Source organism: Panthera uncia, assembly GCF_023721935.1.
Source record: "Panthera uncia isolate 11264 chromosome B3 unlocalized genomic scaffold, Puncia_PCG_1.0 HiC_scaffold_1, whole genome shotgun sequence".
Taxonomy (NCBI): Eukaryota; Metazoa; Chordata; class Mammalia; order Carnivora; family Felidae; genus Panthera; species Panthera uncia.
In genome coordinates this window covers 86,140,494-86,156,977 of record NW_026057582.1, presented here as the reverse complement: position 1 = coordinate 86,156,977, position 16,484 = coordinate 86,140,494, and the positions used below count along the sequence as shown (strand labels likewise).

The 16,484-nt window shown below is 42.0% G+C and overlaps 1 protein-coding gene across 1 annotated transcript in view; it reads right to left on the bottom strand.

Moving 5' to 3' along the window:
- Positions 1-573: 573 nt before the first annotated feature.
- Positions 574-16,484, bottom strand: part of LOC125910375 (translation initiation factor IF-2-like) — a 113,160-nt gene continuing 97,249 nt past the window's right edge. Inside the window, exons 3-6 of the mRNA XM_049614130.1 lie at positions 4,401-5,068; positions 4,050-4,258; positions 3,748-3,883; positions 574-1,752 (exon numbers count right to left, since the gene is read on the bottom strand). Coding sequence (XP_049470087.1) covers positions 3,867-3,883; positions 4,050-4,258; positions 4,401-5,068 — 894 coding nt within the window. The 3' untranslated portion in view covers positions 574-1,752; positions 3,748-3,866. The remainder of the gene's footprint in view (positions 1,753-3,747; positions 3,884-4,049; positions 4,259-4,400; positions 5,069-16,484) is intronic.

Below are 16,484 nucleotides of genomic sequence, written 5' to 3'. Positions count from 1 at the left end.
CTGCTTAAAAACCTGCAACACTCCCAACCCCCCACCACCAGTCTATACAACAGAGTCCAAATTCCTAACTATGGCATGGAAGGTTCTATATGATTTGTCCTCAGTCCATTTCTTCCCAGCCAATGCAGCCCACGTGCTATCTATCCAGGGGCACTTGCAATTTCTAAAACATGCTATACATATTTGTTCTTCTATGTCTTTATCATGCTGTTTCCTCTACTTAAAATGTCACTCCTCATACCATATCTTGCTCTTCTGCTGTCTACACCCATCACCATACTATTCATTCCTAGGGGCTCAACTCAAATGCTTTCTCATGGGAGACTGTGCTGTCTCCCATGCTTAAATAATTGTACCATTTGTTGTTCTCTTATAGTACTTTACTCATGCTCCATATGTTGTATAATAGCTAACTGTGTATATACCTAACACTCTCTCCTAGATTGTGAACTTTTTTGTTTGTACATCTCATTTTCCCATATTCTTTGGGCTATGTCTATGTTTTCTAGAAAGCTGTCATAGAGTATGTGCCTAACACACAGTAAATGATCAATAAATGTAGTTTGGAATAAAAACAATACATGCACTTATATTTCCACATAGAAATACACATTAAAAATTCTTCTAAATGTAATGGGGGCTAACTGAAAATCCTAAGAGTTAGTAGAAGGTAGAAAAGCTTTCTTAAACCATTGGTGATTTCTGTCCTGATGAAAGAGAAGACTTGAACATTTCTTCAGAGGCAGACTGCTCTGGAAAAACTACATGGATTGTTTAACTATTCATGTTAAAGCAAGTATACATTTATTACTCTTGGAAAACTATAACTTGAGTGTAGATGCTTTAGTTTGTGAAGCAGAGTGCTCCATTTGGATATGCAAATCTTTGTGTGTGGAGCAGGAGCATTGCTTCCGCAGACATTGATGCAGAAGAGAAAAACTGTTCCTTTTCTCTCTGTGGATGTAGACCACATATGTGTTGTTTCTGTGGAGATGCGAATGTCCTTGTTTCAGCCCTTGCTCTTAGAAGAACAAAAGCTGAGCTCTAAAAGATACAGGCAAACAAGGACAGGCATAATCCTTACTGCTTACTGGAGAAATAATTAGGCAAAGGGACTGGACTGGCTTTGGTGAGGCTCTACCTAGACCTATTTATAAAGATTAACTCAGTCTTTGTGAGAAATGTGCTGGGTTTGGACTCATGTTATGAAGGTGATAGTCCAGTTGGGTCAAAGGTTAAGGTCACACTCCTCAGGATGGAAGGTGGGGTTTCCTCTAAAGGAGTAGGTATTCCCATGGTCAGTCATCCTATGGAAAGGCAGCAACTGGGACAGAGGGTGGGACTTTGAAAATGCACCTTAAACTGGGTGAGGAGAGTTGTTTTCTTCTCTGAGTGGTTGAGCCTGAATGCTCAAGACAGGGTCAGGGGAACTCTTGATGGAGAGGGGGGCTGTCATTAGCCACATAGACCCTGGCTGCAAGCTCAACAATAAGGCAGGCCTGTAGTCCATAAGGGCTTTGAGAGTAGCCATGTCATACCTGCAGTTTACTCTGTATTGCTCTTCCTTTTTAATATTGTTATATAACCCTGGTCTTAGCTGTGCTATAAGGAGACTATGATGGGAAGAACCAGGGTTTGTGATGTCCTGGTGAAGAGGAGGCAGTGCTTCTTCCTGCTGGATCCCAAGGCAATGGTGAAAGTTTCATTGGCTGGAGAGAGATCAGTATCCCAGAACATCAGGGTATGTGACATCTGAAATACAGGCAGGAGTAATTCAGTTATTTCAGGCATATGTTGGTGACAGAATCACCCTTAGGGACTCCTCAACAGTAGAGAAGGGAGGGAAACTTTAAAGGGAGCCGATATCCTAATAATTTGGAAGGTGGGAGCTCAGAGTTATTGTAGTTTGGAATTTTAAATATGGCCTCCTTTATACCCAAAAAATTAATGAAAGCTATGATGCTCTGATTATCAAGGGCACATGAGGCCTTTTATTGAACACACCCTTTTTATCCTGGATATCCTGCTCAAAAGGCTTGACAAAAACAAAGACAAACAAAATATTCCTCAGTGTGATTTTATGTGTCTTTTCTTTTTAGTTTCTCCCAGGCTTCTGCTCTCAATCCCTAAATAGGCATACATTTCACCAGAAACTGATAGTTTCTTGCTTTTCTTCCATTATGCATCCATCCTCTGTTTTCCTGACAAAGTGTTCTGAATAAGAGCGTAAAGGAAAGTTTGAAATTCTTTCTGGATATTATGCATAAGCATGGATGAATATGTAACTGGTCTTTCAATGAGGTGCCCATCTAAGTTTATATGATTTTCTTAGGCTGAACAGGAATGTTACTTAACACATTGGCATAGAAGCCACTGTTGTGGCTCATCCCTGTTGATTGCATCTATGGTCATACTCTGAAAAAAGACTGCATTCAGTTCCTGGGAGCTTTTCTGGATTCATGATGCTTTGCCTTTTTATTCTAACAGCTGCTTATTTGCATAACCTGTTAAAGACATTTCCCTACCATCAAACTACTGGGCTTCCTCTAGCTTCTTGGACATTTTTTTTTGCTCTTACAGATTCTGTAAACAAACAGCAACTTTTGCCTTCAACATAAGTTCTGCCTGCCTGAAATCTTTCATTGTCTTCTCCCAACTACACAACAAAGCTGAGTTTTGCAAAATATCACTTTGACATATTAATAATTTCATTTATCTCCAAGACCTTCCTGAAATTCTTAATTTTTTCACGTATCTTTCCCCGGGACTTAGATGCAATGAAATATCTATCTCATTTACTTCATTCAACAAAAACTTACTGAATACTTACTGTGTTGCACATACAAGGCTACCTGCTGTGGCTACAAAGTAGAGGAACTCACATCTGGTTTAATGGCTAGAATATTTGACTTACTGTTCTAGTTTCTTAACTCTAGGATTACATTGAAAAGCGAAACCTCGGGGCGCCTGGGTGGCTCAGTCGGTTAAGCGTCCGACTTCGGCTCAGGTCATGATCTCACGGTCCGTGAGTTCGAGCCCTGCGTCGGGCTCTGTGCTGACAGCTCAGCACCTGGAGCCTGCTTCAGATTCTGTGTCTCCCTCTCTCTCTAGCCCTCCCCCGTTCATGCTCTGTCTCTCTCTGTCTCAAAAATAAATAAACGTTAAAAAAAAAAAGAAAAGCGAAACCTCCTCTTATGACTATTGAATGACATAAATGAGAATGCAACTAATAAAGAGGTGATAACTAAAGTGGGAGAGGGTCCCATGCAAAAAAATTGGGAGAAATATTGGAAACCAAGGACGCAAGAGAAGCATACTATATTTAAGGAGGCTCTATGCCCAGAAAGGGGCTTGAGCTCAGGACCTGAGATCAAGAGTCACATGCTGTACCCACCGAGCCAGCCAGGTGCCTCCGGGTAAACAAACAAACAAACAAGTACTTTAAAAGTTGGCTGTTTTCTAAGTTAATGTAGGGTTTCATTTTTATGTGTTTGTTATCCGTATAAACAAGAACAGTATAAATTAAAATAATAGGAAATTATGCATCTTTCATTATTTATTAAATTAATATATTTTGGCATCAATTTTGTGTTGATATGATTCTTTTATATAACGTTTCCTTCCATCAAAAAATTTTGAGCGAGAATATTATGTTTCTTGGTGAAGTTTTCATAAAGAACGTGAGATCTTTAGATAAGGGGTCACAAAGGGCAGTAGACATTTTTTTTTTTCCTCTGTGATACATACCTCCTGACATACTCTGGTGTTTTGTTGAGGCAGTAAGAAAATACGGTAATTCTAGTTCTGAAGGTGCAAGGAAAGGACCCACCACTTCCTCTGCACCCTACCGGCTGAAGGAGCACACCTCAGTCTCTTTTGTCTTCTGAAAATAAAAGCGAGGCATAGGGTGTTAGAGTGAAGGGTTTCCTAGGGGTTAAACCCGAGTGCTTAAGAGCCCTTTCGAACCCTACAGCTTTTACTTAAGCAGCTACTGTAAAATAGATGTTGTTCAAAATAAGAGGGCTGGGGCAGAGGCCCGTCGCGCCCACCTGGGGTACAGCTCAGGTGGGGGCAGCCTCCCGGTCCGGAGCGGAAGGTGCCTGCATTCTGCAGGTGCGGGGATTGTTTTCTTGCACCGCCCCGGCTCCCGAGAGGGCGGGACTCGCGGCGTTGCAGAGTGTGGGACTTGGCCCCTGAAGCAGAGTCTAAACGTATTCCACGCAGCAGACATTTATCCAGCCGGGTGCCCACACCTGGCCTGGGGGAGGGGAAAGAGCTTCTACAGGAACCGCAGAGACAAGAGGAGCCCCTCGTTTGGGACGCCAGAGGGCTGGTCCCGCTAGGCTCTGTCCGACTGCTTTCCCATGATTGCTTCTCCCACCTGTCCATCATATCAATACCCTATCTCGATTGGCTCTTCTCTCTGCCACTCGGTTCCGCCGCGCTGACCCCCATTGGCCCCTCTCCGGCCGAGGCCCCGCCCCACGAACTGGGCATGGGGAGTGGGGCGCGGAGGAGAGAGTGCGGGGCGCTTGCTCGGGGCTGGGGGGAGGCGGTGGCGAAGAAGGAGGAGGAGAAGAAGGAGGAGCTGGGACAGCAGGAGGCAGCGGCCGCGACCCGGCTGGGGTGATGGTGCAGGTGCCCGGGGCCCGCGAGGAGCTGCCCGGCTGAGGGGCGCCTGGTCCGGGGTCCGCAGCGCCGCCGCGTCTCTCCCGGGGGCGGGCGGGCGGGCGGGAAGATGCTGAGCAGGTTGATGAGCGGCAGCAGCAGGAGCCTGGAGCGCGAGTACAGCTGCACCGTGCGGCTGCTGGACGACAGCGAGTACACCTGCACCATCCAGGTCAGTGCCGCGCTTTCCTGCCCGCGGAACCCCTTCGTCCCCCCGACTCTGGCCAACTTGGCCCGCCGCCGCCGCCCGGGGTCGCCGCAGACCCCGGTGCTTTGTCCGTCCCCGGCTGCGGCGGACGGCCCCGGTGCAGAGAGCGCCTCCGCCCGAGACCGGGTCCGGGGCGGGGTACCAGGCGCTCCGCGCAGCTGCGGTGAGAGTCCCTCCGTCCCGGACCCTCAGCTATCCCTCTGCCCTCTCCCAGGGTGAGGGCACCCCATCCTGGCTCCTCGAGCCTGCGGGGTGGGGAGCATCTTCCGCGGGCGTCCAGAGAGAGGCGGGCAGGGCGGGAGGCTCCTACCCCGGCCGCCCCGTCGGGGGGTACAGGCTTTGGCTCTCCAGCCAGGCAAGGACCGCTGGCCGGCTTTTCTTATCTATCTTTGGTTGGAAGGATAATGCTGTATGTCATAATCACCCCCCCCCCCCCCCCCACCCCCCCCCCCCCAGCATTTGTGAGTCAGAGCTCTCAGAAGGTAGAAGTGAACGCGCAGCCCATGCAGAGTGGCCTATGGAAGGGAGCCCAGCCTCTGGGCTCCCAGGATTAGCACCCCCCCCACCCCGCCTTTCGCTCCGCAGATCTCATTTGTGTTGGGCAATTCTGGGGGGCGTGAGGTAAAGATTTAGCAACAAGTACCAGAGATTTGAGGATTGGCCGTGGCGAGAAAGAATCGGTGACTTACAAATAACACCAACAATACGTTAATGCTTCGCAGCATTTCTTCAGAAACCTGGTATTTTGGAAGGGATTTTTACAACCTCTTATGTGTTTTCACTACTGCTGTGTGGAACGTCTGGAGTAGTAGTCTTTCCCAGGAATGCAGTCACAGCCCTCTCTCCTCCTCTGTAAAGTCAGTGATAGGAAACATTGACAATGCTCCGGTGTTTAGTTCAGCAGCCGGAGGATCCTGCGCTCGCTGCCGGAAACTGCTCTTTCTGGAGAAGCAAATTGAGTTGGACCCGGAGGGGTCTCATCTGATCCCTTGCCTTTGCAGCAAGAAACCAGAGGGGGCTTCTCGCCTCAGATGTGGCAGACAAAAACTGTCGGCCTCTGGTTCTACCCTCTTTGTCTCCTGGGCCCCCAACCCCCCATTTATTTTTTTGCTGACAATGCTCAATAGCGGAAAATAGCGGTGTGTGAGAAAGACGCTGGGTAGTGTGTGAGAGCAGCTGCTCTCTGCTGAGTCCGTGCTCAGTTCAGCCTTCTCCTCACTTTCCCTTTTCTCCCACTCTCCAAACCAGCTCTGGGCATAAGTGCTGACTGCTGTCAAAGATCCAGGAGGGCAAAGAGAACAACATCGCTTTTTAAGGCCACTTAAACACAGTCATAAAGATGCTAGCCATCACGTGAAAAGGATTTTGGTAGTTGAATCTGATAGATGTTCTGTATTTTCTCACAGAATGAGTGGCATGCTACTTTTTGTTTCTATTGTATCTTTATATGCCATGTACAGTTTTTTTTGTTTGTTTGTTTTTGGGTGGGGGAGGAGAAAACATTGACTTGACATATTCACCATTTGAATACATTGTCTAGAGCTTTTAAACTCTTTATCCTTTTGTTTTAAAATTTAAAGCATTTGCACAATAGCATATAAAGGGCAGTTTAAGATTTAGACTTTGTGAGTCCTAAGACTACTTTGGGGTATATGGTGAAATAAAATTCCTGGGGCAGGTCATTAACTTTTGCCAAGGTATAGAGTACAAATGAAACAAAATTCACATCACCACTCCACTAGTGATAATCTTGTGGCTTTTACAGTATCACAATAAGACAACTAGTTATTTTTTCCCAGTTAGTGGAACCTTTGAGGTTGGTTGGTTGGTATTATAGTTGTGGGTAGTTTTTATTACTGTTAAGAAAAACAGTATTTTTAAGTCTAACAGGACTTACTGGGTTTATGCTTGCTATATCTTACTATGGTTGTGTTTCTTTTCCTGCTGGTCTTCTTTCACATTGTTACAAGTCAATGTGTTATAAAAATTCAGGCCACATAAAAAATTAAGCTTGGTGTAACATGATTATACTGTAGTGAGTGTCCACTGTCTAGACATGTTAATGATTGTGCATTGTGATTCTTGCATGAAAATGTTAAAAATACAGGAATTCTGAAATTTATGTAATATTGTCGGTCTTTGGCACCACTATTGTGAATTCCTTTTGTTTTTACCCAATGAGAGGAAATGTCAAAAAAAACCCAAAAAAGACAGGATATTATGTGAAATTAATATTTTGTGGATATAGCTTTTTTTAAGATTTAGAGATTGAGCTTTTCTTAGTAACTTTCACCCCTTATACATTTCTGTAGTGTGTGTATTTGTGTGTTTGTGCATGCGCTTATTTGTTAAGCATTGGGCACTGGGTCTTTTAAATCAGTATGGAAAGGAGCTGTGAGCTACTTGCTAGGTTAAAGCAATATTCCTAACATTCTAGGAATTGCAGTACAGTATTTAAAAAAAAAACTTGGTGATAATTTGGAATCATTTTCCTTAAAATATTGTATGCCATATTTTTCTTTAAATAAGGTATGTATTGTAGAGTGATTTCAGTACTTCTTGGGATAATCAGAGAACACTTAGGGTATTAGAGAGTCAGAAATGTATCACTAGGTTAGAGCCATAATAGCCACATTTGGTAAATTTCAGTTGTAGGAAATTCTGTCAAAGTATTGTTCTAGCCTTTCATATTGCACCAGTTCTACTGATCTAGCATTTAGGATGTGATTATTAAGGTAAGGAAAACACCTTATATCCTTTCAGTAAAGATTGCCTCAGTTACCAGACTATTCTTTTATTCTTTCTGATATGCAAAGGTATTTGTAGATCGTGAGAAATGAAAGTATACATAGGGTTGTAATATAATTGCTCCCCTGTGAAGAACATTGTTAACAGCTCCCTGCCAGTTTTGAAGGTCATTGCTTCATAAATGCAGATCTAGTCCGTAATCTCTACACATCTGTTTCATTTATGAATATGTACATTTATTTACTACATTTACTACCCTACTTTGTTATTTTATTTGGGAGCAAATAGGAAAAATGAAAAGGCTACCTAATATCTTTGAACTTAGTATATCAAATGGACTCATTTAAATGCTTAGATATGTAATATCCTAAGTAATAGATTTTTGACTGTTTTGAGTTTAATAGTTTATAAAATATTAAGAATATATATTAAGGAATGCCAGTAGAAATTCATATCAAAAATACATATTTTCAAGTCTGAAATATTACTTTTTTTCTGATTACTGAAAAGTAAAGCTGCCCTAGAAATAAATTTGATTTTACTGGGAACACATTAAAATAATAACTGATCAAGCAGCTAGGTTAAATTTGTTTTTGCAGTTAAATGAGGTACTGTCATAAATAAAATGCATATGTACAGAAACAGTTCTATAGTAGAACCAAGATCTGGATTTGACTGCGGCTCAGCCATTTAGTAACTGTGGGACCTAGGGTAAGAGAGGGAGTACTGGGGGAGAGAACAAATGTATTGAGCCCCATACTTGCGAGGTGCCCCGCTTGTGTTCTCACTTACCTCACAATAGCATTTGGATTCAGTAGACACCTCTTGTACCAGCTGAAGAAAATAAGATTGTGGATTGCTGGGAGAGCTGATGTTTTCTTGAATGGGCAACTCTGTACTATGCTTTCTGCTAGGTGCTTTGCTTATACCTTACATCAACTATTTGAGAGGTAGGTGTTATTATCCTCATTTTACAGATGAAAGGCTTGGATGAAGGAACTTGCTCAAAGCTAGTAGTAGGTGGCTATACTATATTGAAACTCTGGTCATTTTGTCTATAAAATCCCAGCTTTGTTCCCTGTATTCCTCCTGACTTCCTAAGTCAGTTCACCTGTCTGTATCTTAATTTTCTCATCTGTAAAATGAGAACAATAATTAATACTTATTTCATAGTAAAGAGAAAATTATTTGGTAATGTCTTTACAAATACTAACAAGATTTAAACAGACTAATCTGTACTTACATTGTGCCTTATTCTATTCAAATAAAAAATAGGATTTTGTTTTTGGAAAATAAATTAACCCTTAGGTGTCCTTAAAATGATGTCTGATTAATCTCAGTGAAATTGTACAATCCAAAGCTGGAATAACTGGATTCTGTAGTAGAATTCTTCTCTAAAATTCAAGAGTTCAGGTTTGCTTTCCTTCTATCCTACCAAAGCTTTGGCTTTAGAGGGGCATTTATTTCCTGGACTGACCATGATTTGTCTTTTCTAAGAATTTCTGTTTCATATTTGGTAAGCAAAATCCTTGGTTTCATTAATGCAAAAGGGATGTTGTTATAGAATTAAGATAATTTTATTCACAGAAAAACACAAAGCTGTTGTATTTTCGTGAATTCATTGTTTTTTTCTAAAACTTTGTTTTAAAAAGGTAATTATGGTGTCTCAGGATCTGTTAAAATAGTAAGTCAGACTCTAATTCTTGAAACTAAGGTCCAAAATTAGCCTTCTAGAATCCTAAAAGCACTCATATTCTGTTTCTTAATTTGTATATGGAAATATCTATTGTATAAAACTAATGCAGATCAACCTTTAAGGACAAAAGGTATATTTTAGATATGTATTTATGCTCTTATTCTTTCTCCTTTTGAAAAAGTCCAGTTTAGGGAAATAGCAGTGGCATCCAAGAGAAACCTAGAAGCATTCACCATAGCAGATTTTACTCAAGGGCATTTGTATGAATTTGCATTCAATTAAATGCTTGGAATGAATATGCTAGACAAGGCAATTCAACATAGTGTATAATAAAAGAGCATGTGGTTTTTGAGCCCTCTGTTTGTTACATTGCCCAGAGACAAGTTGATCGTGTCTGTGCTAGTGTTAATATCACACTTAAAAAAAAAGTTTGCCAAGATAAAAATCAGACAACCTAAGACAAAAAATAGTCATTTTTACTATACAATTGTAGTGGTTTATGTATAGGTATTAAAATGTGTAGCCCAAAATAAGCAAGGTGGTAATTTAAGTGATATGATTATTATAGTAAAATATTTTGGGTTATTTTAATAACTCTTTTTTAGTAGATTACACTTTAGAATTTTTAAAGGGGAGAGTAAGAGGAAGCTATAAATTTTAAACCCTAAGAATTATATCACAGTGACTTATATGTTTATAGTTGAATGAATATTTGTTCTGATTTGTTTGTGCTACATGATGGCTGAGTTAACTCCAGCACTTTAAAATTTCATGTGTCTGGGGCGCCTGGGTGGCTCAGTCGGTTGGGTGTCTGACTCCGGCTCAGGTCATGATCTCGCGGTCCGTGAGTTCGAGCCCCGTGTCGGGCTCTGTGCTGACAGCTCGGAGCCTGGAGCCTGTTTCGGATTCTGTGTCTCCCTCTCTCTCTGCCCCTCCCCTGCTCATGCTCTGTCTCTCTCTGTCTCAAAAATAAATAAACATTAAAAAAATAAATAACATTTCATGTGTCTGAAAACAACAAACATTCTCTAACAACTGTAAACCAGTTTCAACCCATCCCATTCCAAACCACTTTGCTTTGCAGCCCCTCTCCCTGGTGAGAGGTATGGTATGTAAATGTGGTATTTTATGGAGCCTTTGAGGTCTCTGATAACTTTCTGCAATTATCCTTGGTTGAATTAGTAGAGCTGTGGTCTAGAATTCCTATGATTTTTTTGGTTTGTCTCTTAGGATTTCAAGCCTTTCAGGTCTCCCCTTCCTCCATCTCTGCAGGTTTAGAAGGCTTAGATCAAATGAATACTGTGTAGTACAGTGCTTCATGGGGAGTTGGAGGTCTGGCGGAATTAGGATATTGACATTGGGATCACCACAGCCACAGAAGCTTCCTTCACTCTTTCCCCTAAGTCAATGCCACATAAAATCTCCTCATAGCCTCATTTTCTAACCTCTTGCCCCAACAGGAAGAAACCCATGCTTCCCAACCTGTTTCTAATTATGTCTATTTTAAGCTGAATTCATCTTCTGATAGCCTCATCTGTAACATTCTGACTGTAGACCCTGTTCCATGGAGCAGCCTCCTGTGGGACACTGTTCTTCAGCTCTGCCTAGCCAGAGCTTATACAACAGATGGGAATATGGAGGATTGGCAGCAACCTCACAGCTTCTATTTCTTACTTACGTGGTGCTCAGGGAGGAAGGTGCTGCTCTCCTGGAGGCCAGGTGGCTGTTGTTGTCCCTCTGTTTTCTGGCCTTGATACTTTGGGCTCAGGTGAACCACCTGAATGGTTCTCTCATGCAGCTGAGAACTTTGAAGACCACTAAAGCATCTCCATTCCTATGTTGTAGAGTGAATGGTATTTCACCTAAGAGAGCAAAACACCTTGTCACATATCCATCCTAGCCACTGAAGTAAACCTCCCATTTCTTTAAGACCTTAGATCTGGTGGGTGGCCAATACAACTTTTTGAACTTTTACAAACATTTTAAATAGCAGTGGAGCCCAAGAGAGTAGGGAAAGCAGTTTCGGAGGCTAACCCCTAGATTTAAATTATGGACTTCTTGCTGCCCAAGGCCACCATGTGATCCTCATTATTGTCAATATTTTGAGCAAGATCTTCTATATTGGTCTTTCACCAACTGTAAATGCTGTACTATGTCTAAGGATGGTGTTTTACTTTTGTAGTCTTTCCAACTTAATTGTATTATATCCTAGATTTGGAAAGCAGGAACTTGTATAGTTAGGTTCAAATTCTCCAGACTTTTGCTTGCTACTAAACACCAACTTGTGTGAATCAAGTCCTCTAAGGAGATCCTTCCGTGCCATGCTCATACAGGCAAAATAATTGGGCCACATGCTTGGCAACCACTGAGTTTGTGTACAATAGCTCCATTCACTTGTCTACAGAAAACACCCCTTTGACAGTGATTATAGCTTTCATTCCCCCTCTTCTACTTCTGACTCCTTGCATTACCATGACCTCATCTTCTGGTCTGTATTTAGAGACACTTTGGACCACTCCAGAAATGCTGTAGGACTCATTTCTGTATGTTAAGGGTCATTTCAAAGACGTAGACAACCCCTGCCCACCAAGGGAAACCATTCTAGATCAGGACCAAACCTAGCTATTTTTATGTCTTATTTGAGCCATCTTACTGTGTCACAACTCAGGGGGCTTTTTCCTTTTGTAGAAATTGGGAACCTTGTTAGAAAGCAAGGAGAATAGAATAGGGGGATGAATTAAAGCAATGGTTCTCAAAGTGTGGTTCCTGGATGAGCAGCATCAGGTTCTCCTGGGCACTTGTTACAAATGCAAATTTCTGGCCCCACTGCTGACTTAGTGAATGAGAAATACAGAGGATGGAGCTCAGCTTTCTGTTTTGTTTTTTTTTTAGGTTTTTTTTTTTTAACGTTTATTTATTTTTGAGGCAGAGAGAGACAGAGCATGAATAGGGGAGGGTCAGAGTGAGAGGGAGACACAGAATCCGAAGCAGGCTCCAGGCTCTGAGCTATCAGCACAGAGCCTGATGCGGGGCTCAAACTCACAGACTGTGAGATCATGACCTGAGCCGAAGTGGGACGCTTAACCGACTGAGCCACCCAGGCGCCCCTCAGCTTTCTGTTTTAACAAGGTAGGTCTTAACGCTTTCTGAGGTTAGAGATCACTAGTACTGGGTCACACAGATATTTAGTAAAATTGATGAGTATTGTTGATTGAGTATAATGAGGGAGAAGGAGAAGCCAAGAGTGAATCTCATATTTCTAATTTTTGATTTATTTCTGAATGGCCTTAACTGATTCTCTACCCTTGTAGGGTAAAAGTTTATTTGCAGATATGCATACCAATTTCAGGTGGGCAGGAGTCATGATGGGTCATCATTCCAATTTGATGCTCTTATGTGTATTGGTTTTATTTTTGTCTTCCCTGACCTAGAAAGAATATGATTATTTTATATTTCTATGCTGTTTTTCAAAGAAATCTTCACCTCTTAAAGCACTGGGGGTGTAGGAAGACCCTTGTTTGCAAACATGTAAATAGCAAACAATAAATCTCATGGGATTCAGCACTAAGACAAGGTAGTATGTTGTGGCAGTGCAAATCTGGGGGAATAGAAATTAAATATTTCTCAAAGGAGGTGAGATTTGAACTAGGTCATGAAAGAGTGCCAAAAGCAGAAAATGGGCTGTGGGGATGGGTAAAGGGCATTCCAGGCTGAGGTAACAGCAGGCAACTTGAAGGTAGGAAAGCTAAAAATGTAAAGCCAAATGTATTTAGTCTTTACTATGTTTATCTGACGTACTCTGGTACAGTGGAGTCGAATAACAATCTAGTTGCCTAGGAAAAATTGCTGTCAGCAAATTTCAATCACTCTTGACTGCTCAGAAGACTTAGTCTAAACTAAAAATAACACAAAGCTGGTGTTGAATTAAATCTAACTCCAAAAGTATATAACACAAATTAAGATTCTTCACAAAGCAATGGCATCATATAAAAAGGTAGAGTCATGTATCAATCTGTGCTAATTCTGTGGCTGCAGCAACTATGCATATACTTTTGTTTCCAGGGGACCTCATCTGTGGCATCAGCTTATTTATCCACCCCAAAAAAGAGAGTATCAAATCCCAACATTCAGCTGATGTTTGAAAATCCTTTGGCTGATATAATGCAGCCTAAATGGTGCATTAACAGTTAAGAAATGTGACCAGTGGAGCCCTAAGAGGCACAATTCTGCATCTCTGTTCCCAAACCTAAGTGACCACCAAAAATCGCTTTTCTAGAGGATGGAGGAATGCTTCCCTGGATTCCCCAGTGAACCCCTGCCTGCCAGCTCTGAAGTTCCCAGCCCAACACAGGGTGCACTTTGAGCATTCCACACAATGCCAGGCTAGAGCTTTGGGGATGGGAACCTCCAGGAAAGTACTGTTTGGCATTTAGGCAATCAATGTTCGGCAGAATGCCAATGCTAATAGGTTATTTTGCTCTGGAAAAGGAGAAAAAGAAGGGATAGTTTAAAGACTGATGAATAGGGGAATGACTGACAATACAGGCACTCCACTTTGTTGGAGAGATTAAGGAGGCTTGCTGTGAAGTGGTATTATGGGAGCCAGATAAATTAGCAAAGGCCCACAGGCCCAAGACCTGAAAGAAATAGTGGTTCATCAAAACAGCATGCCCCAGGGCACGCTCAAAAGTCTGGCCACTTTCATTGAACTCATAGTAGAAAAAAGCCAAATCATTAGGAACCCTTATAAGCTGGTAGTCCATTCAGGCACTCCATAGTCAGGCAAATTATCCTTTGCCTCCAGGCAGGTGCAAAGCCTTATTTCCATATTGCTTGATTTAACTCCAGGGCCCTCTAGTCTGGGCCTTAGCCTAATTTTGAGGACACCCAAGTGGAAGGGTTGGTTTCACAAGTACCAGAGGATTCCATATACTCTATGCAGGAGATGCCACTAAGATTATTGTTTGGTCAGACATGAGCCAGGCAGATAAGAACATTGATCACAGCATAAGGAAGTAGAATTAATTTATCTAAGGATCTCAAGTACTTCTAGGGGATAATTTTTTTTTAGATTTTTTGAATGTTTCTTTTTTGAAGGAGAGACAGAGCATGAGCAGGGGAGGAGCAGAGAGAAAGGGAGACACAGAATCCAAGGTGGGCTCCAGGCTCTGAGCTGTCATGTCAGCACAGAGCTTTTTGCGGGGCTCGAACTCACAGACCATGAGATGGTGACCTGAGCTGAAGTTGGATGCTTAACTGACTGAGCCACCCAGTCACCCCTCTAGGGCATAATTTAGGCTGAAGAAAATATCCAGCCTGCCCTCTTTCAGATTTTTGATTCTAGAAAAATCCAGAATCCTCCAGAGTAATTATGGAATTGGAGGTTTGTAGGGCAGAAGGACCCCATGGGCTGGCAGTGATGCCTGGGATGTTACAAGGCATGTAGAGCCCGCAGTTTCATAGGATACACTCATCCCTACAACAAAATACCATATCAGCTCTTTGGGTGTCCTCTCAGAAGAAATTTGGCTGCATAAAAGATGAAAATCTGATCAAAACATAAGGTAGTCCTAGTACTACAGTGCAACTTAATCTATACCCAGCTTTAGATTCTAGCATTATGTGAAGGTTTTTTTTAAAAAAGTGAATGGGAGTTGGCTTGGTGTAGCTTCAGGACATAAGATACTGAACCAACTATTGCAGTGTCAGAATATATAAGCAACATAGCTGATCTGAAAAATCAATACTTTGCTTATTTTTAAGTATATCTTATTTAGATAAGCTTACCTAAATGAGTACCCACAGTACAAAAAGCACATCTAAGAATTGTGTTCTAATTTGGGGTGCCTGGTTGACTCAGTTGAGCGTCTGACTTTGGCTCAGGTCGTGATCTCACAGTTGATGAGTTTGAGCCCCACGTTGGGCTCTGTGCTGACAGCTCAGGGCCTGCAGCCTGCTTTGCATTCTGTGTCTCCCTCTCTCTCTCTCTGCCCCTCCCCCACTTGTGGTCTGTCTCTCTCTCTCAAAAGCAAATAAACATTAAAAAAAAAAAAAAAGAATTGTAGGGGCACCTTGGTGGCTCAGCCAGTTAAGCTGCTGACTTCAGCTCTGATCATGATCTCGAGGTTTATGAGTTTGAGCCCCACATTGGGCTCTGTGCTGACAGCTTAGAGCCTTGAAGCCTGCTTTGGCTTCTGTGTCTCCCTCTTTCTGCCCCTTCCCAGCTCACACTCTGTCTCTCTCTCTCTCAAAAATAAATAAATGCTAAAAAAAAAAAAATTAAATTGTTTTCTAATTTGTATGGTAAAAGAGAACACATATTTCTCATATTCTAATTTTTGATATTGGGTACAATAGACTGATTATTTTTTTTAAGTTTATTTTTGAGAGAGAGAGAGCAAGCGAGTAAGCACGAGTGGGAAAGTGGCAGAGAGAGAGGGAGACAGAGAATCCCAAGCAGATTCTGCACTGTCAGCACAGAGCCTGATGTGGAGCTCAAACTCAGGAACCAGGCGATCATGACCTGAGCCAAAGCCAAGAGTCAGGCTCTTAACCGACTAAGCTACCCAGGTGCCCCTAGACTGATTATTTTTAAGAGACAGATATAATATTGTCTTGCTGCACATTATATCTTTTACTATGTCATTAAAAAGTAATACAGACTATTCCTACTAAGAATATATCTCACATAAAATATCTTTAGTTTCTGGTTGAAAGAAAATAATAAAAAATGGAAAGCCTTTTCTTCACATCTTGAATTCTATAGTTTTATTTCCCACCATCTTTCCTAACACCATAGCTCTTCTGTTCATCTCTTATGATCTCCTTTGTTTTATCGTAACTTATTCTTGGGCCACTTATTTAATACAATCTCTTATCACTATTTCTTTCTTTTTTTTTAAAGTAAGCTCTACACCCATTGTGGGGCTCCAACTTAGGACCCCAGAATCAAACTCATGACCCCAGAATCAAGAGTTGCATGCTCCACCGACTGAGCCAGCCAGATATCCCTTCGTAACATCATTTCTAATTGTTATCACTAAGTTATACCTTTGCTTATTGTCAAATTCTTTGGTGGACACACCTGTTGGTAGTGGTGGGAGGTGTTAAAAAAGGTGCAGTTATAATGTGTATAAATACACATTGGAGCATAATGTGATTGAT